The sequence below is a fragment of the Pleurodeles waltl genome, chromosome 11 (assembly GCF_031143425.1).
Source record: "Pleurodeles waltl isolate 20211129_DDA chromosome 11, aPleWal1.hap1.20221129, whole genome shotgun sequence".
Taxonomy (NCBI): Eukaryota; Metazoa; Chordata; class Amphibia; order Caudata; family Salamandridae; genus Pleurodeles; species Pleurodeles waltl.
This window is the reverse complement of record NC_090450.1, coordinates 814,161,535-814,182,318: the sequence shown is the minus strand read 5'-3', so window position 1 is coordinate 814,182,318 and position 20,784 is coordinate 814,161,535. Positions and strand designations below refer to the sequence as shown.

Here is a 20,784-nt window from a genome sequence, read left to right as displayed (position 1 = left end):
GCTATTAGGCGAATGTGGTTGTGAATCGCCCAATGCCATATTTTTTGTGTTAGGAGACACAACTGTGTCGAGTGTGTTCCTCCTTGTTTGTTTAGGTAATACATTGTTGTCATGTTGTCTGTTTTGACAAGAGTGTATTTGTGGGTTATTATGGGTTGAAATGCTTTCAGCGCTAGAAACACAGCTAACAGTTCTAAGTGGTTTATATGAAACTGTTTTTGCTGAATGTCCCATTGTCCTTGGATGCTGTGCTGATTGAGGTGTGCTCCCCACCCTGTCATGGATGCATCTGTCGTTATTACGTATTGTGGCACTGGGTCTTGAAAAGGCCGCCCTTGGTTTAAATTTATACTGTTCCACCATTGAAGCGAGATGTATGTTTGGCGGTCTATCAACACCAGATCTAGAAGTTGACCCTGTGACCACTGTGATGCTAGGCACTGTTGTAAGGACCGCATGTGCAACCTTGCGTTTGGGACAATGGCTATGCATGAGGACATCATGCCTAGGAGTTTCATTACTAATTTGACCTGTATCTTTTGGTTTGGATACATGGCTTGTATTACATTGTGGAATGTTTGGACTCTTTGTGGACTTGGAGTGGCAATTCCTTTTACTGTGTGGATTGTTGCTCCTAGGTATTGCTGTGTTTGACACGGCAGAAGGTGTGACTTTGAGTAATTGATTGAGAAACCTAGTTTGTGTAGGGTTTCTATGACATAATTTGTGTGTTGTGAACACTGTATTTGCGTGTTGGTTTTGATTAACCAATCGTCTAGGTACGGGAACACATGTATTTGCTGCCTTCTGATATGTGCAGCTACTACTGCTAGACATTTTTTAAAAACTCTTGGCGCAGTCGTTATTCCGAATGGCAACACTTTGAATTGGTAATGTATCCCTTGGAATACAAACCTTAGGTACTTTCTGTGTGAAGGATGTATTGGTATTTGGAAATATGCATCCTTTAGATCCAGTGTTGTCATGTAGTCTTGTTGTTTGAACAGTGGGATTACTTCTTGTAATGTAACCATGTGAAAGTGGTCTGATTTGATGTATGTATTTAATATTCTGAGATCTAGTATAGGTCTTAGAGTTTTGTCTTTTTTGGGTATCAGAAAGTACAGTGAGTAAACTCCTGTGTTTAGTTCTTGTTTTGGCACTAATTCTATTGCCTCTTTTTGGAGCAATGCTTGAACTTCTAATCCTAGAAGATTTATATGTTGTTTTGACATACTGTGTGTTTTCGGTGGGACTGTTGGAGGGAATTCGAGAAATTCTATGCAATAACCATGCTGGATAATTGCTAGTACCCAAGTATCTGTTGTTATCTCCTCCCAATGTTTGTAAAATTGTCTTAGTCTTCCCCCCACAGGTGTTATGTGATGGGGATGTGTGACTTGTAAGTCACTGCTTATTTTGAGGACTTTTGGGGCTTTGGAATTTTCCTCTATTTTTTTGGAATTGTCCCCCTCTATATTGCCCCCGAAAACTTCCCCGCTGATATTGGCTTTGGTAAGTGGGCCTTGTTTGTGATGTTGTGGTTTCTGTAGGTTGTCCTCGAAACCCTCCCCTAAAAGGTGTTTTGCGAAATGTGCCTCTGCTCTGCGGGGAGTAGAGTGCGCCCATGGCTTTTGCTGTATCAGTGTCTTTCTTGAGTTTATCAATAGCAGTGTCGACTTCCGGCCCAAACAACTGCTGTTCATTAAATGGCATATTTAGCACGGCTTGTTGAATTTCCGGCTTGAAACCTGACGTGCGCAGCCATGCGTGCCTTCTTATTGTTATTGCAGTATTTACTGTCCTTGCAGCCGTATCTGCTGCATCCATTGAAGACCGTATCTGATTATTAGAGATACTTTGTCCTTCTTCCACCACTTGTTGTGCTCTTTTTTGGAACTCCTTGGGTAAGTGTTCTATCAAATGTTGCATTTGATCCCAGTGAGCTCTATCATATCTTGCCAAAAGTGCTTGTGAATTGGCAATGCGCCATTGGTTTGCTGCTTGTGCTGCAACCCTTTTGCCCGCAGCATAAAATTTGCGACTCTCTTTGTCTGGAGGTGGTGCGTCCCCCGAGGTATGAGAGTTCGCTCTCTTACGAGCTGTCCCGACAACTGAGTCTGGTGTTAACTGGGTTGTAATATAAACAGGATCTGTTGGCGGTGGCTTGTACTTTTTCTCCACCCTTGGAGTTATGGCTCGGCCTTTAACAGGATCCTGAAAGATTTGTTTTGAATGTTTTAGCATTCCTGGGAGCATAGGTAGTCTTTGGTATTGGCTATGAGTGGAGGATAGCGTGTTAAACAAAAAGTCATCCTCAATTGGTTCGGAATGCAAGGTGACGTTATGGAAAGCAGCTGCCCTTGCGATCACCTGTGTGTAAGATGTACTGTCCTCAGGAGGGGACGGCCTGGCAGGGTACGAGTCTGGGCTGTTGTCCGATACTGAAGCATCGTAAAGGTCCCATGCATCGGGATCATCTTGACTCATGGCAGTATGAGTCGGGGAGTGCATCAGTGGAGGAGTTGCTACTGGTGATGTGTGCACTGATGGTGGTGAAGACGGTGGTGGTGTTGTATTCTTTGCCACCTTTGCCTGTGGCTCCTTGTCCTTTTTGTTTTTGAAAGGCAAGTTTTCTTTTTATTTTAATTGGGGGAAGAGTGGTTATCTTGCCTGTGTCTTGATGAATATGGAGCCTCCTTTGAGTATAGTCTGGCTCTACAGCTAGAAGTTCCTCTCCAAATCTATGTTTTTGCATTTGGGAGGACAATCCTTGTTCCTCTGTATAGGAACCTGTTTTCGGCTCCGAGGCTGGATGTTTCGGAACCGAAACTTTTTCGGACGTCTTTTTAGGCTCCGAAGAAACCTTTGTAATTTTCGGCGTGGTGGTTTCTCGGTGCCGAATTTGTTCGGTGCCGCTGTCACGGTGCCGAAATTTCTCTGAGCCGATGTCTCGGGTCCGAGATTGCTGTGTGGCGGTATCTCGACCGGAGTCGGATGACTTCGACACCAGCGTGCCCTTTTTCGGTGCCTTGGCTCAGTCACCTATTTTTTGGGTTAAGCCATGGCCTGTTGGTGGTGGCGTCCCCTGGGCTTTTGTTGACTTCTTGTGAGTCTTATGTTTCGACGTCTTACTCACAGTTTTCGGCATTTCTTCGGCCTCGAGCTCTTCTGAGTCCGACTCGTGGATAGAGAAAGCTTCCTCTTCTTCCTCGAAAAGCTCTTGTCCTGTCGGCGTCGACGCCATCTGCAGTCTTCTGGCTCTTCGGTCTCTTAACGTCTTTCTGGACCGAAACGCTCGACAGGCCTCACAAGTATCTTCCTTGTGCTCTGGGGACAATCACAAGTTACAGACCAGATGCTGATCCATATACGGATACTTGTTATGGCATTTTGGACAGAAGCGGAATGGGGTCCGTTCCATCAGCCTTGAAGTCACACGTGGCCGGGCCGACCAGGCCCCGACGGGGGATCGAAAAAAAACCAAAGGGCCACCGGAGCTCTTCAAAATTCGGTGTCGATCTGTTGTAACTAACCCGATACCGAACGCAAACAATACCGATGTTTTTTCCGAGATTCTAACTAACTTTCCGACCCGAAACACGGAGCGAAAAGGAACACGTCCGAACCCGATGGCGGAAAAAAACAATCTAAGATGGAGTCGACGCCCATGCGCAATGGAGTCGAAATGGGAGGAGTCCCTCGGTCTCGTGACTCGAAAAGACTTCTTCGAAGAAAAACAACTTGTAACACTCCGAGCCCAACACCAGATGGCGGGATGTGCACAGCATGTGTATCTGCAGCTACACATGCCATCGAACATATATATATATATATATATATATATAGATGCTTTTTTTAAATTGCTATTCTTATTCTGTCAATGAACGCTTTGCTCATACGTATACATAGATACTCTTTGTAGTGTACATATATATGAATAGATGCTTTTCATTGCTATTCTTATTCCACTATTGTTGATGTGCTAAATGCCTAAATTTACCTGAAATTATAGTAAAGCTAAATTGTATTCATAATTGGTGTGTGGTCCTTCATTGAGCGTCCTTATTGACTTATACCGAACAGGTGTCAACCAGCCACCTGGATAAGACACCTCCTTTGTAAGCAATTAGTTCCTTTAGTATAGCTGAAACAGTGTCAAAAATACAATCTGAACCCCCAACAAATGTTTCTAATAGATTTAAAATAGATGATAGAAATCTCTCTAGACTAAGAAGAGAGGAGGAAACCTGAATGTTTTGATCCAGAGGGTTGCTTGGGAAATTACAGTTTATGCCCAAATCAGGAGTCATTAAGAGATGTGAACATAACAAAGGTAGGTTAGAGGGGGAACTGCTAAAGAGCTGCAGGCCCGTGGACAATGGTAGGGGAGAAGATTCAAGAGTATTCACCCCAGCTGCAGACCATATCTTTTATATAGTTCTAAGTCCAAGTCTAGAAGAGAGAAATCAACCAACTAAAGTTCCAAGTCAACATTTTGCAGGAAGGAGGGGGAGCAGGCCTCCTCTTTGGCTCCCACGAGCAAACCTTCCCTATTAAGGGCAAAACAGTCGGAGTTACAGACTGAAGGGCAGAGGAATCTGTGGGTTGGCAAAGCATCTTTACGTAATCCGTGGACCTCAGTCTCGTAGAGGGCTACTGGGGAGGTGAGTGGATCATGAACAATTTTTTCAATGATGATGGATCTGTGCTGACCTCTTGTAACTAGGGTGCTGTGGTTCTTCCAGCAGCAAACTGTTGGGTGTGGACCCTTTGCCAGAAGATCTAATCTTCAAGAGTTCAGGTAGAGCCTTCTCCTTTTCCCAGAAAGAAAAAATGTGATTTCTACATTTCAGCCCCGGGGCTACAGCTCCTTTGTTGCAAAAAGGATTAGATTTGGTTTTGGAACAAGACCTCCCCGGGAGTAAGCGACTTGATCTCAATTTTTTGGCAGCCATTGCGTCTTTTTCAAAATGTAAGTGACTTGATCTCAATTATTTGGCAGTCATTGCGTCTTTTTCAAAGTTTATCAGTCGCAGATGTTGCTTTCCGCTTTCCCAAGGCACTGGTGTGTTATCCTAGGGATCAGATAAATTTGCTAGAGGAGCTTAAGGCTTGAATGACAGTCCGGAAAAAAGTGAGAAGCATCAAGGGTCTTAATCAGAGGTATGTTTACAGATCAGCTAGCAGCACCCTATTCCCAAGTTAGGGCAGGCAAGGATCTGAACAAAGCAGGTGCGAGGACGTGAAGAGGGGGAAGAAGAAAGGCAACAAGCCACACCTTGGGAAACCTTTGGCCACTTCTGTTGCCCAGTCACTGCTGACTTTCCTGAATGCTACCAACCCTGCATCACACAAGGAGCCCCGTGAACCACCAGAGGCTCCCAGCAATATTTTACCTCTTTTCCAGATGTGTGGTTCCCGGTGCCAGAAACATAAGAGTTGGATGTGCTGCACGCGTCTTTTCTGATGGAGGGGTGCGCTTGGAAGGACAGCGCAATCACAATCCACTTAGCCCCTTCAGAGGCAGGCTGTGTGAAAGGCCAGAGCTGCCTGGTTCACAATCTCTGACTCTCTTGCTGCTTGAGGTTTATTTGTACCTTAATGCTTGGGCACTCTGCTTCCCAACCTGTGACCCAAAATGCTGCTCCTCTAGATTGTGGGCCCGCACCAGCAACAGGCCAACTGCAAAGCCACAGCTAGCCTGCTCAGTCCCCACAATAGAGGCCCGCAAGGTATGGGGGCCCCCGCATGGGCACCTAATCGTGTTGAAGCCCTGCAGGCTAAGTGCTGGCTAAGTGCCTCCCGGCCAATGTCTCCACAGCTGTAAGTCCTTCTGAAGAGGCTGCCTGGCAAGGTGCTGCACAGTCTGTGGCTTTTACGAACCCCTTTAATGATAAGAACTTCAATGCCAGAGTTTGGGAGCCGGAGGGGAGCACGGGTGGTGGTGTCCTGCAGTCGTCCTGCTGGATGGAGGTTGTCAGGGCTGCCCATGACGCAGTGTCTCCTCTGCATGAGTCTGAGCTGTGGGAGGGTTGGGGGGGTGCCAGGGAGTGGGAGAGCACTCTTAGAGCACCCTCTCCTGCCTCCGACCTCTACTTAATGCCTGGTGGTTAATGTTACTGTTGGGGAGCAGCCAGTGAACAGCCGCCTGGACTCCCGGCTGCCTGATAGAGCCCCTGACCGCTAGCGTGACTCTATTCCTGGAAGACAACAACCTGCTCGACCCCTCACAAACCGGATTCCGAACCAACCACAGCACTGAAACCGCCCTCATCTCAGTCACAGACGACATCAGAACCCTGATGGACAACGGTGAAACAGTTGCCCTCATTCTTCTCGACCTCTCGGCTGCCTTTGACACCGTCTGTCACAGCACCCTAATCACCCGCCTCCGCTCCACCGGGATCCAAGGCCAGGCCCTGGACTGGATCGCCTCCTTCCTCGCAAACCGTTCCCAAAGAGTTTACCTCCCTCCGTTTCGCTCAGAACCCACCGAGATCATCTGCGGCGTACCTCAAGGCTCATCGCTCAGCCCGACACTCTTCAATGCCTACATGAGCCCCCTCGCCGAACATCGTACGCAAGCACGACATCATCATCACCTCCTACGCCGACGACACCCAACCTATACTCTCCCTCACCAAGGACCCCGCCAGCGCCAAGACCAACCTACAAGAGGGTATGAAGGACGTCGCAGATTGGATGAGGCTCAGCCGCCTAAAGCTGAACTCTGAAAAAACGGAAGTCCTCATCCTCGGCAACACCCCGTCCGCCTGGGACGACTCCTGGTGGCCCTCGGCACCGCACCGACCCCCACAGACCACGCCCGCAACCTCGGCTTCATCTTGGACCCTCTTCTCACCATGACCAAGCAAGTCAACGCCGTGTCCTCCGCCTGCTTCCTCACCCTGCGCATGCTCCGCAAGATCTTCTGCTGGATCCCCGCCGACACCAGAAAAACCGTGACCCACGCCCTCGTCACGAGCCGCCTGGACTACGGCAACACCCTCTACGCCGGGACCACAGCCAAACTCCAAAATCGCCTGCAACGCATTCAAAACGCCTCGGCCCGCCTCATCCTCGACGTACCCCGCAGCAGCCACATCTCCGCACACCTGAGACACCTGCATTGGCTCCCAGTCAGCAAAAGGATCACCTTCCGACTTCTCACCCACGCACACAAAGCCCTCCACGACAAGGGACCGGAATACCTCAACAGACGCCTCAGCTTCTACGTCTCCACCCGCCTCCTCCGCTCCTCTGGCCTCGCACTCGCTGCTGTCCCTCGCATCCGCCGCTCCACGGCAGGTGGGAGATCTTTCTCCTTCCTGGCGGCCAAGACCTGGAACTCCCTCCCCACCAGCCTCAGGACCACCCAGGACCACTCCGCTTTCCGGAGACTCCTAAAGACCTGGCTGTTCGAGCAGCGATAACCCCCCCTTTTTCCCCTAGCGCCTTGAGACCCGCACGGGTGAGTAGCGCACTTTATAAATGTTAATGATTTGATTTGATTTGATATTACACAGACGGCACAGACGCAGCACAGTTGCAGCTGACGGGGAGGGCCAGTACCAGCCTCCCGGCCTCTCGACTTCTGGCACCAGCGTCGGTTCTGCTTCTGCACTACTCCAAGCGGCCTATGGGTGGCCGGTAATCAGCCAATCAGCCAGTGTACAGTCGCCTGGCACTTTTGGTTAGATGTGGACCTTGGTCTATAATCGCACAGTCCACTTGAACCCAGGAACACCTGTTTGAATACACTCCACTAATACTTTATTGAAACACTGGAACTTTCCAATGCTATGCGGATGATAGAGTACAGTCCTGGTATGTTTGACCCCAAAACTATCTAGGAAATCTCTAATGTTAGAAGACACAAAGTGCATTCCATTAACAGTGATAATTTCTCCTAGGATGTCCTCTCTTTAAAATACCTTGCAGAATAACGTACATTTTTGGACTTACGTGAAGATTTACATTTTAGTAATGAGCGATCATGAGCTGGACCGCGGGAGTGAGGAAGCATCAAAGCCCTTGACTGGCCCCTTTTCACCTTCCAGCAATGTTCGATGACATACACCTTGGCCTGACAGTCTAAGCGGCCTTTTGGATTCATCTTAGCAACACCTGTCGCACTACGTCAAGCTTGCAGCCAAGACAACAGAGTCTGACCTCATGAGGGTATGTTACAAACATCTATTTGCGACAGTCCTTGCACGGTTTGTACCCTGTCACTTTGGTTTAAAAGGGGGGTGGGAAGAGTGGTAATGTCCCAAGAACAATGGAAAACCTTTTGAAAGAGAACTTCTGTCAGCTATGGCAGAACTTGAGAGAGTGAGCTCCAAATATGCAATGAAAGGAAATGACAGGGGCAGGATGGACCCAGCGTAGAGCCGCAAGGTGCCACCTACTAACGCGTGAAGGAAATGCTGAAAAAATTCTCTGGTTCCGGTCCTGCACCTGGAGGTATTCACAAGGTGAGAAATCTCCAGTTAGAGCAGCCACCAGAAAGAGCGTTACCGAAGCCAAGTAACTTTCTCAATTTTTCTAAACTACACAAGCATACTAGTAACTATTTTTCTTTGAGAGAATACTTGTGTTCTACTCAATGTAGCGTTTTAGATACAAAACAAACTGTCATCCTATGTCGCCCATCACTCTGCGTCAATAGCACCCAAGACCACATGCCATTACATCCACTGTCACACAAGTGTGATGTCCTTCAAGAGACAATTGCAACACTTTTGCACACAATATCTTACTTGATGTCCACAAAAGCCTACTGGCCCAATCGAATCAGACCAACTCAGCTTCCTTCTTCAATAAAGACCTGAAATGTTCTGTTAGGCAAAATCTCTGACAAGTTTTGCATAGAATTTGCATAGTCCTTGCAACAATAAGAATTGCTCTCTTATCTAAAGCACAGTATTTTACAATGCTCTGAACTATATTTGGCTTGCCGGTTAGAACCTATCCAGACACAACAAGTGCCCTAAGTAAGTGACTTTCTTTGCCTGAAACACACATTTGTCCATTTTCAAGCTGATCTCATTGCTCTCACCTCGCTGTCCGATCTTTCTTTTCTCTCACAGTTTCAGAAAAAATACGTAAGCCATTCTGGAAAGCAACTACTGATAAACTGTCCAAGAACAATTTTGTCAATGATTTCTGAAAAAACGCAGCAGCCGAAGCTAACCTCAAATGCATTCCACAAAACTAAAATACTGTTTCAGGTGAGCCAAATGCCATCAAATGCAGTTCTGGAAATATAGATTTCAACTAGGTGGTAAGTGCTCCGAGATCTAACTTTGTAAACCAACTACCCTAATCCAACTTGTTGAAGTTCTTACAACAATAAACCACTGAGTACCCTGGAAAGAGTTCTAAAGGAAACTAAATATCGATGACTTAATACAGACTGGCCAGGCCAACATTCTATGGTCCTATTTATTTAAGGGTTAAAGTCCTCATCTATCAAAGGGTGGTATACATTTATCATAATGCTCATTTTCAAACTGGACATTAAGTCTTACCCAGAAGGTTACAACCCTGGGGAATAGTGAGCTCGTCGGACGAAAACAATTTGTGTGCTTATTCAGACCTAGAATTACAGGTGCGAGGTGTGATTAGTGTAAAGAGGAACGAAGTAAAATAAAACTATCTACTGGTTGACTAACAATTTCTTATTTGTGTCTCCAGTGTGTAAGATTAAAAGCAACTGGAAAGGGATAATTCTACCCTTCCCATTAGGTCAACATGTTTCAGCCCTTTTATGTGGCCATGACAGGAGCCATGGGCTTTCTTCAGTACTGGACCTCTCGGATTATGATGGAAGTTCCATGTGGTAAAGCACAGATACAAAGCCTGTAAGCCCATCGGAGGAACACTGTTTCCTTCTGAGGTGTACCCCAGAGTATTTGTAAAACTGTTCCCTCACGTGCATGTCAGAAGGACACAGGTCAATACGGTTTATGTCCTGTGTCCCATAAACACCTGTATATTTGATTAATAGAGGGGAAGAGTGTACTCTAGCTTTTCCTGTACCCCTCCATTCTCCTTTAGTGATATGTAGAAAAGATGGTATGCCCAAAGAAAAGGAAAGCTTTCCACTTATACAAATGTCTTAAGTTCATGCATAGCCTTAATTCACCCCATATCTTGTGTGCACGAACAACTGACAACGGCTAAAGCGTTGCAGCCACTAGTTCACTAGTACCTTGCACACACGTCCCTCAATATTGTTGCCAAATAATTATTTACACTGTGTAGAATTTGTGGCTCACTGTAGTTATCCCTTGTTTAACGCTGAGGGTGTGCACAGCCCTTTTGACCTTTCCAGGTTTGTCTGAGAACATGGTACTGAACTTCTCCGCCCACCTGTCTACACTTGCCACATTTCTAGTGGCAACTCAAAAGTTCTTTCATTCAATAAAGATAGGAGTCACTGTTTTTTTTTTTTTAATAACCAATATTATTGAATTTAACAACAGTAATGTAGAACACTCAGATAGCACATTTTGGTACGTCATGAGTAAATTATGTGACAGACAGGCAACATCACGTAACACGCGGGTGTGACTGATCAAAAATAAACAATGGTGAAACATAAAACTAGCTGTAACCAATGGTTCATCCAAGGTGACCAAACCACCTAACCTGTACCCACTCATGCTTTGAAAGGCATCCTCTAGCTTCATATACAGGTTTCTCTTGCCCTGTACACCAGCCCACACCTTTCCGCCACGGTGCTACTTTTGGAGGAGCAGAGTTTTTCCATTTGGCTGCTATATCTTGCTGAGCCACCATGGTGGCAGTACCCAGGAATGCCTTGTCTGCTCAAGAGCCTCCTGAGCCCTTCATAACTCCCAGTAGCAACATTAAAGGGGAGAGCTGGACCTCCCACATCAGCACATCAGTAAGTTCTCACATTATGTTTGCCCAGTAGCTGTGGATCACAGGATATGACCACACCATACGGTAAAAATCAGCTCGGGCATCGGAGCAGCGAGTGCAAGTGGGATACTGGGGTAGGCCCACTCTGTGCAGTCTGGCCGGGGTGAGATAGGCACAGTAGAGGTAGTAGATTTGGATCAAGCACAGCCTAGAGGAGATGGTAATGACCCAGGGGACATCATGGCATTTCACCAATCACCGTCTTTCAGGGGACCCAGCCAGCCCTCCCAATGCACCCTGAGATGGTCTAGTGTATCAGGGGAATTTATGACGAGTGTGCAGACAAGACCTATTTTACTGGCTATATTAAACTCAGCCTGGTGCCACCAACACAGAACACTGATTCTATTTCTGGCAATGTACACCTTGCCATTGATGTTCCAGTTGGGCATTTAGATCTTTTCTGAAAAATAACCTAATTGATATACCTTACTACCTTTAAATGGCACTGTTGTGTCACCTGGAGGCAAAAGCAACTTCAATGACTGAAATTGCTTGTATTTGCCATCACCACAATGGTGATGCGAGCTATAAACTTTAACAGCTTATTGTACTGAATATCAATCTGCATATCAGTTTCTCAATCCACAATCTTAGATTCCACTTGTTTGCCATCACTCTTTTACCACTAATACTAGTTACTTTGCACTGGTACTTGATCCCTCTTGGGTGTCTACTTCTTCATTTAGGACACATCAGTGTTTCTTCTGCTATCTTTGCATACCTTCAAAAAGTGACCAATTGTACAGCAGCTCCTGCACTGTTAGTCTATCACCGGGCAATTCCTAGCTGATGATAGATGAGACATCGACCTACAGATAAAATACTCTGGTTTGGATATTTTTTTCCACTGATATGTTTGCTTTTAACCGCTGTGATGCTTACCTTGTAGCATCTCAGAGTGTGCCAGACATACTAATGATGGAGAACAAAACCTCCAACTGCTGTGTATTTTCTAGTAAACTTTCAATGCCCCTTCGCTATGCCTTTGACATTATCGAGAGCTTGGTTTTCGTGTCAGCAAACGCTCCTGCATTACTGTTTGGAAATCCACCTACCACTTTACTGGTCTCAAATGAGTTGGGACGTTAATGCCTCCAATTCATAGCTTGCGGCTAAGACCTAAAAGGTAGAGACCTAAGTGACGATAGATTCAGTGGGCACTTGTGCGCTTGTCAAAATGTTACACCTGTTGCACCTGTGCACAGTTAAAAAAATGTTTACTTGCAAAGTATTTTTTTAAATTGTGAAACAGTGATTTTAAACTCATAAGGATGTTCACCTTCTGGAGTGGTGCACTCAGGGAGATGGTCAAACACATTCTGACCTTCTACCCCTAGATAATAGTATAGGTTTATTTTTCCGTACTGGGTCATTTATAACATTTAAATAGGAATGGAAAGACCTTATAGGCAAATCCCCACTTCGTTGGTGGATCACCAGACTCCTCTAAACAAGGTGGCAGTAGCATTACATGCTGAATGCTAACATTGCCAGCCCTGCATGCCCTAGTGCCACAGCTGTTTAATATGTAACTTGCAATAGTTACACTTATAATACAAAACACAACAATAATGTCACAAAACCAAAGCATGAACATTGATGATTGGTAGAATGATCTGTTCTTCTGACTTATTGCATGCAAATCATAGAAGAACGAAAAGAGTGCAAACTGATGGAGATACATTGGTTTCATCTGCACTCTTAAATTAATGCGTGCAAAGGTTGAATGATGGTTGTTCCACAAATGTTCAGGGCTGTAATGATGCAGTGCACAAGGTGAAGAGTGCAGATTGCTATGTGTACAACTGTCAATGTAAACTAAGGACACATTCATTTTCTGATGGGAGCAGCCAAGTGACCAGTGGTCTGATCAGTGAAGAAGCAGCTTCTTGGATAAATAAAAATCCTTTCTCGTTGTCACTGTTCCTCTAAAATTTTAAGGAACAGCTGCAGAATGAGGAGCCTCACACACTACTCACTGCTTCTCGTCCTCAGACCAATGCATTCAGCTCAGCATGTATTCTGCTGGATGGCTTGCATTCAGCTCAGTGTGTTTTGTATTGGACGACCTGCACTGTGCGAGGCAGTGGCTCATGCACAGGTTCGCACCCTGGAGCTTGAATGGATGGCTGAACTCCAGGCCCGCTAATCACCTTCTCTTACCATGCCACAGAAATTATCAAAAGCAGGGAAAGTGGCTCATGCACTAGTCTGCACATTTCCAGAAATGTATTTTTAATCTTGCTGTGGTGCTAAAGGCAACACCGCCCTGGCCTCTGCTGTTTTCTGTGCAATGAGCAATGTTCACACCCCAATGTTTCAAACTATGTAGTACACCTTAAATGTTACAAGTCTTAGTCATATTCTCCCTTTGAGATGCCACGCTCTGAAAATCTACCTGTCGCCAATCTGCAGTGGTTAGTTAAGACGAGCTGGTCAAGTCAGTATAGGTTTACTGCAGAAACAACATGAGTTCTTATCCATCAGGGGCCCGGGGTGAGTGGACTCCCAAGGAATGTAGCACATCACAATGTTCCATGATGCATCATACCACTCTGCAATGCGCCATGGAACATCTGACACCATCACAGTATACAAACATCAATCATATTTTAAATGAAAATACAACTACAAATGTTGAAGATGTTGGTACTTTTAAGAGGCAGTAAGAAGGGAACAGACAGAATAACAGTTTGTGTTTTAAGAGGGAGTTTAAGAAAAGGATAGTGAAAACAAGGCATAAACAGGAAAATAAATCAAGTCAAACTTCCATGCCACAAAGCATGCACAAAATGTCAATAAGGGTGAAGGCAAAATACAAAAGTAAGATTATTTTTCTATTAACCCCTGCCCCTACTTAAAATCTACTGGGCTTTCCTTTCAGTACAGAAGCAGGAAAAAGGCCTAAAACATGTCTTTAAAACGGTGAAGTCATCTCCCACTTCCCCATCTTTTTCAACATCTGCTTGGCTGTGTGGGCTCATGACTCTTTAAAACCAATCACACCAGTGATATCAAACAAGTGACCTGAAATGTGGCCTGTCTGCCTGAAGCCAACACAGGCGGATGGTGAATACATTCTAAGCCTTTTCATATTCAATTCTCTTTAAGGTCTTTTCCACAGACAAGGTACTACTCCTTCCCAATCACTTCTTTCTTCCTAACATCCCCACGAGCAACCACAACAAAGTTTGTCCCACTGCCTTCTATCAGCAAACAATCACTGTTAATGTCGAAAGAATCTTCCATGATACAGAGATATGTAGAAATTCATCTGTAATACATATATAAGACATTATTTCCTCCGATGGGTTCCTTATGCTGGCACTTCCGAGAATAATGGATTTTAAGTGCCACCACTGCCATTTGGATTTTTTCTGTTATCTAGAATGCTATTCAGTTAAGGTATACTTCCTCTTTTTAAGAGTGGGGTGTGAGAGAAAAATTGTTGCTACAGTAGGTAACCTGTAATTAACTAAGTGAACATGGTTTCTTTTAAAGAAGATATTCATGTATGCTGTAAGTAAATAGGAGGTGAATTGCTTTCAAGAACAGAATGTTATTAAAATACTTACTGCTCCAGCTTTTTTGAAAGGCACTCAGTAATTTCCCAACCTCTTCACACAGAAGTGCATAAATGGCAGGATCACATTACAAACAATTAGCAGGTTCCAGGCAATGGTCTGTCATTTATCACAGAAAGGCCTTCCTCTAACTCAAAGGATAACATCCTCAAGTTCAATGACACCCTGACTGAAACATGCATGTTAACGGTACTGATGTTAGATGGATGGCAGATGAAGGGGACCAATAGTATAGCAGACAATCTTTGGAGTGCAGAGCTAGAAAAAAGGCACATTACTCAGTGTTGCAAGTAGACAGTGAAACAGAAGAAGGAGGAAGGCTGTACCTCTGTATCCTGCTTATCCACCTGCTCCCAGCTGGCTTCAGAGAAAATCTCTGTGCTGCAGCGAGACAAGCAGTTTGGATCCAAATTGCTTTCCGTGTCAGGCATTGAGGTCTGTAGGTAAACAAAAAAAAAACCGAAGGGAGCCTGAACAACACTCTTTTTTTCCTTGTCAAGCGAAAAACACAGCATAGAAGTGATGACCATACCAGTTACACCCTCCACTATATCAAAAACAAGAAACACTGCATCTAGGAGAAATGCTACATAACTTGGACCTTAACAGTACAGACTGCCCTCAACATATATACTCAACGTAAACCCCTCAACAAGATAAAACATAAGGAATAATAATCTATAAAATAATCTATACTCCCTGCTGATCCACAAACACGAGCACCCCTTGGTTTTTCTCCGAGAAAGTAAGGTAAAAATCCATTATAAAGGCCACTTTTTAAGATACCTACTAGCACATTGGTCTTTTTGGGTCTGGGTTTTGACAGCTCAATTGTCAAACAGATCTAATTCCAAACATATACTTAGAGAGGTCTTTGATTCTGCCCCTTTCAATCTTTGGCTTCCCTCGACGAGCCTCTCTCAGTCCATGGCTGTAGACTCTGTGAACCACGTCTTGGATCAGCCCAGTGTTCATCTTTCTTCTACTGCTACTTACTGAGTGTTTGATTGTTTCCTTCTGCTTCCACAAGAGTGCTTCAAAGGTATATGTCTCTCTATCCGGTGCTTCGAGCTACCAAGTAAGTGGCTCATTTTAATATGGCAACGCTGCATGTGTTAGTACATTAAACCTAGAACTACTGGTTTTGGCAATGCTTATAACTTTTCATCTGCTGATGTGCGTAAAAGTCTTTGAAATTCCTGTGAGACCTCTTCACATTTGTAGAGCATCTTGAGTGTATTCCTAATACCTGTAGAATAGCTGCTCGGATTTAAGTCTTGTCAGGGATCCCGAAATGGTTTGGAGTTTGATGCAAGAGCGTTCCCCCTAGTATGAAGACAGCAGTATAATTGTGGGTTTAAGTTGATCATCCCAGGAGTCCATTGTTGCGATCTACAGTAACAAATGGCACCTACAAACTCCCAACACAGGGGCAGCCTAGAAGATAGCACAAATATCTAACCTAGGGGCATCTCTGGTCTACCTGCAGGAATGAGTGGCAAGACTATTTTCATATCAAGTCACACTTTAATGGCGCCCAATCATGATTTCCTGTCAGTCATTGATCTTTAACCTATGCCAGAAGACTGGTAGGTGTTTGTTAGAAAGCACAACAATGAAAGCCAAGTTCCATGAAGCTATCTAGTTAACTCCTGATGAAACTATAATGGTGGAAACTATGGTAAATGTACAGATTTTGTAATTAATGGGACCTTCTGCATGCGCCTTGTTTAGCTAGTTTAAATGATTTTCTACACTGTAAGTGCAGTTACATGATTCCTCTTAGAGTAACGTGAGGCTTCACATCCAAATGAGGGACCAAAATGCCTGCACTGGGTTATACATATGTTGACTAGCATAATCAAAATGTTTTTGATGCCAGGGGTTGCTTTAAGTGGCAAAATGCAGAGTTGACTTTATGTATGTCTGAATTTCATAACAAAAAAAATGACGAAAGAAATACAGTTCCAAAGCCAGGGCATTTGTACAATGGGCCCCTTAATATAACATAAAGAATACCGTTAGTGTAAACACTTCTCAGAATGCCTCAGTAGCAAAGCCCTTGCTAGTCAAAGGGTAATTATTAACGTTAGTATAATAAAGCAAAACACGGGCTGCATATGGAGTAGATAGTCTGTACTCCACACGTAAAAAGACATTGGATTTGCACACCAGAGACCTTTTTACAGAAAGGGGCACAATGGGCACTTGCACCAATTTATTGTGATCCTGTGTCATTTTGGTAATACAGAAGTTGCTGCCTTCAATAATACATGTGACACAAAATTCTTGACCAGCTCCTTCAGTAAATATGTATTGCCCAGTGCACATATTGCGACTGCACTACACCAAGGAAAAATCCTTTGTTCCTGCTCCTGTACCGGACTGTGGGTGCAGGGGTAAAAAAGCACAGCAAAGGCACGCTGATTGCACATCACATATAAAATGCTGCACAATCAGGGCGCCCCTTTGTAGTGGTCATGACGAACTCTCTCGGACATCATCCTACAGGTGGGAGTAGTCACATCGCACACCCCACTGGGTCTGAATACTTAAAGACAAACCAGACGTTTTAATCACCGCTCCACTTTTCAATGCTGCTGTACCCCCTTTGCAGGCATGCATTTGCATCAGACACAAAACAGTTTCTTTCTGTAATATGGTGCCGTTTGCAGTTAGGCGCATCACATCCGCTTCGCAAAAGCCGGTACCCTGTGCCGTTTTAATGTAATACAACCACAGGGCCTAAACTATTTTATTTGGGGGAGGGTCGGAGGATTCTGAAGAGCCTTATGAAACATTACTGTTAACTTAGACACTCGGAGTGATGAGGGAAAAGTGGTACAAGGAAAATGAGCAAAGATCATTACAGATACACAAAGTCAACACAGGCTAGTGGGAAAGTTGTGTCTGGAGTGATGAAGGCATGGCAAGCAGTGCAATATCCTTAAAATTCAAACGTGTGGATGCAAGCAGAAATGGAGAAGCTATAGTATACAGCACCTCAACCTCAAAAGGCCGCTCTCAAGCATATGCCAGATGATTAATAGGTCACAATGAGAAACATGAATAACTTGATATTAGGAGAGGTAAGATTTCAAGGTCTAGACATAAGAGACACGCTCTAGGCCAAGTGGAAGAGACAAGACTTCACAGCTGTCTCAGCATTATGAAGGGGACACTCCTAAATGTAAAGAGAGAGACCTGCTGCTCATTTCTCATCTCTGTGTTGAATGATTTCCAAGAAGTCCATCTTACATGCCTCGATTTAAGGCTGGAAAATGTACCTTGGGCAGCCTATGGAGCAGCTGAGATGAGATTTCCGTAGGGTTCTGAATCATGACCTCTGCGATAGGTACCTAGCTGTGCAAACTGAGGGAAAATTTCAAGTGGCCATTGAACTTTGGACGATGAGCAAGGCAGTGTGGGTTTGAAAGATCTTCAGTATACTAAGCATAAATGTAGACAGACTGAGTACATGCTGCTAGGTTTTTCAGGTGTGAGAGGCCAATTCTACAGGGGAAAAATAAGAGATAATTGTAAAGCAATTGCAAGTGTTAGAATGTGCTTTTCGTGACTGATTTCATCTGAGGACTTAAGACCAGGCCATAACCAACAGGACATACAGTTTGCATACGTTTGGGGCTGATGGGAGGAGGTGGTCCCAGTGACCGTGGGCAGGCCACAAGAAACCAAAAGTGAAGGTTCGCCAAGGCACCCCAACTTCAAGCTTTTCAGGCAAAGACAACTCTATTGCAATGTGCACTTATCTTTTAGCCTGCTTGCAATCTGAATATGATTTCCAAATCCATTATTATAAATTTAATGTGCAAGTAAGTGCACTTGTTATAAAGGATGCATGGATCAAGGATTTATAGAGACGGAGGAGATACCAAAGAACAAGTTACGTACCTTCAATAATGAATTATGTGGTAGAGACATATTCTAGCTGCAGATTCCGTAACTTAGAATTTCCCCAGGCGTCAGTCTGGATCTGGAGATTTTTCTTCATGCAGTACCCCTGCACGCCACCAGGTGGAGTTGGTCGACTCCACGTTTGCGGCTGGCATTGTGGTCGCCGGATATGATGTCGCGGGTCGCATACAAGCGCCAACTTAGCACGCTCACATCAGTTTCTTTTCACGACTTTCTACGCCAGAAGCACTGAGCCATTAAAAAACTCTGACCCTGGTGTGCCAGAACTATGCACCCTGAAACAGAAATCCCTGTCCCCAGAAATCAATTCACAGAGCTGGGAGGAAGGGCAGGTCGGTAAGGAATCTGCAATTAAAATATGTTTCTACCAAATAATTTGTTACCAAAGGTAAGTAACTTGTTCATCTGATAGAGTCTCCTAGTTGTAGATTCCTTACATTAGAATAGATACCCAAGCAATACCGAACCAAGATCATACTAGGATGTCCTGCAGGACTGAACGGGCAAAGTAGCCCTCCCTCCGGACCGGAGTATCTAGGCGGTAGTGTTTGGTAAACGTGTGCAAGGACGCCCATACTGCTGCCTGGTAGATGTCCAGGACTAGAACTCTGTGTGCTAACGCATTAGTGGCAGCCTTTGCTCTTGTAGAGTGAGCGCACAAACCCTCTGGGGTTGCCTTTTAGACAATGCTTAGCGCATTTTAATGCAGAGAATGACCCATGTAGAGATAGTTCTCTTTTGCACTGCCCGACCTTTCTTCGCACCCACATAACCTATGAAGAGTTGATCATCCACCCAAAACTCTTGGGTATGATCAAGAGAGAACGCCAAAGCTCTTTTTAGATCCAGGCGGTGGAGTCTCTCATCTGACTTAGAAGGATGTGGGGGCTGGTAAAAAGTAGGCAAAGTGATAGATTGGCCGACATGAAAGGGTGTGACCACTCTAGGTAGAAAGGAAGCCTTGGTACGAAGCACCACCTTGTCAGAATGGATGGAAATGAAAGGTGGCTTCAAGGAAAGAGACTGCAGCATACTAACTCTGCGAGCATAAGTGATGGTGACCAGAAAGGCTGTCTTTATGGTAAGAAGCCGAAGTGAACAGTTGTGAAGTGGCTCGAAAGAAGCACACAGCAAGAAGGTAAGAACCAGGTTCAAATCCCACTGGGACATTATGGAGAAGGAGGAAAGATATGGGTAAGACCCCTCAGAAATCTACCAACAATGGGAGATTCAAATAAAGAGGGTTGGTCAGGTAATCTGAGAAAAGCCAAGATGGCAGATGAATAACCTTTGAAGGTACCCAGAGCACAGCCCTGCTGCAAAGAGAAAGAACAAAGCAAAGGACCTCAGAAAGGGGGGCAGAAAGGTGGTCAACAGACATGCCACAAGTTTGCTCCAATGACAGACGTAAACCGTTTTGGCGGAGAAACGCCTGGCTGCAAAGACAACATTACAGAATTCGGACGAAAGGTCAAAAGCTGTCAACTTCCGCCGCTCAATTTCCACACAAGGAGGCCCAGACTGGAAAGGTTCAGGTGGAGAACCATCACCTGCTGCTGCAACAGAAGATTCTCCTGAAGAAGCAGTCTGAGTGAAGGAGCAATGGCCATGCTCAAGAGCTCGGGATACCAGACTCTTCGTGCTCAGTCATAGCCACAAGAATGACATGGGCCCAGTCATTCTTGGTCTTCTTGAGAACTCTGGGCATAAGTGGAAGGGACGGAAAGGTGTAAAGGAGACCTGATCTCTAATTGAGACGAAAAGCGTCGCCAAACGAGTGCTGCCTTGGAAACTCCAGCACACAAAACAGCTGACATTGCGACTTCTCTGCAGAGGGGAACAGATCTAACCAAGGCTCTCCCCACTTCTGAAAGAGACCTGCGCCACCTCTGGATGGAGACACCATTTGAGATTAACCAGATATTGACCGCTGAGTTTGTCCGTTCTGGCATTTAGAGAGCCCACCAGATGTTGAACCACCAGGGATATGCCCTGATGTTCGACGCCACATCCAGAGGCGCAGAGCCACCTGACAAAGGGTCCACAACCCCACCCTGCCCTGCTTGCTGCAGCACCACATGGCGGTGGTGTTGTCTGTGAACACCTGCAACACCTTCCCTTTGAGAGAGAGAAGGAATCCTTTCAATGTTAGCCTGATCGCCCTGAGCCCTAAAAGGTTGATGTGGAGCTCAGACTCCGCGGGAGACCAGGTGCCTCTGATCTCCGCCTCTCCCATGTGGCCACCCCATCCAGTATGTGTACCAAAAAAGAACAGATCCTCTAAATGGAAGTTTAAGGGTCTTAA

At 45.2% G+C, this 20,784-nt stretch overlaps 1 protein-coding gene across 18 annotated transcripts in view; it reads right to left on the bottom strand.

The window, feature by feature from the left end:
* Positions 1-20,784, bottom strand: part of MTMR3 (myotubularin related protein 3) — a 1,044,680-nt gene that overhangs the window by 94,996 nt on the left and 928,900 nt on the right. For all 18 annotated transcript variants that reach the window (XM_069214606.1, XM_069214607.1, XM_069214612.1 and 15 more), the window contains one exon: positions 14,870-14,980. In XM_069214606.1, the coding sequence (XP_069070707.1) occupies positions 14,870-14,980 (111 nt within the window). The remainder of the gene's footprint in view (positions 1-14,869; positions 14,981-20,784) is intronic.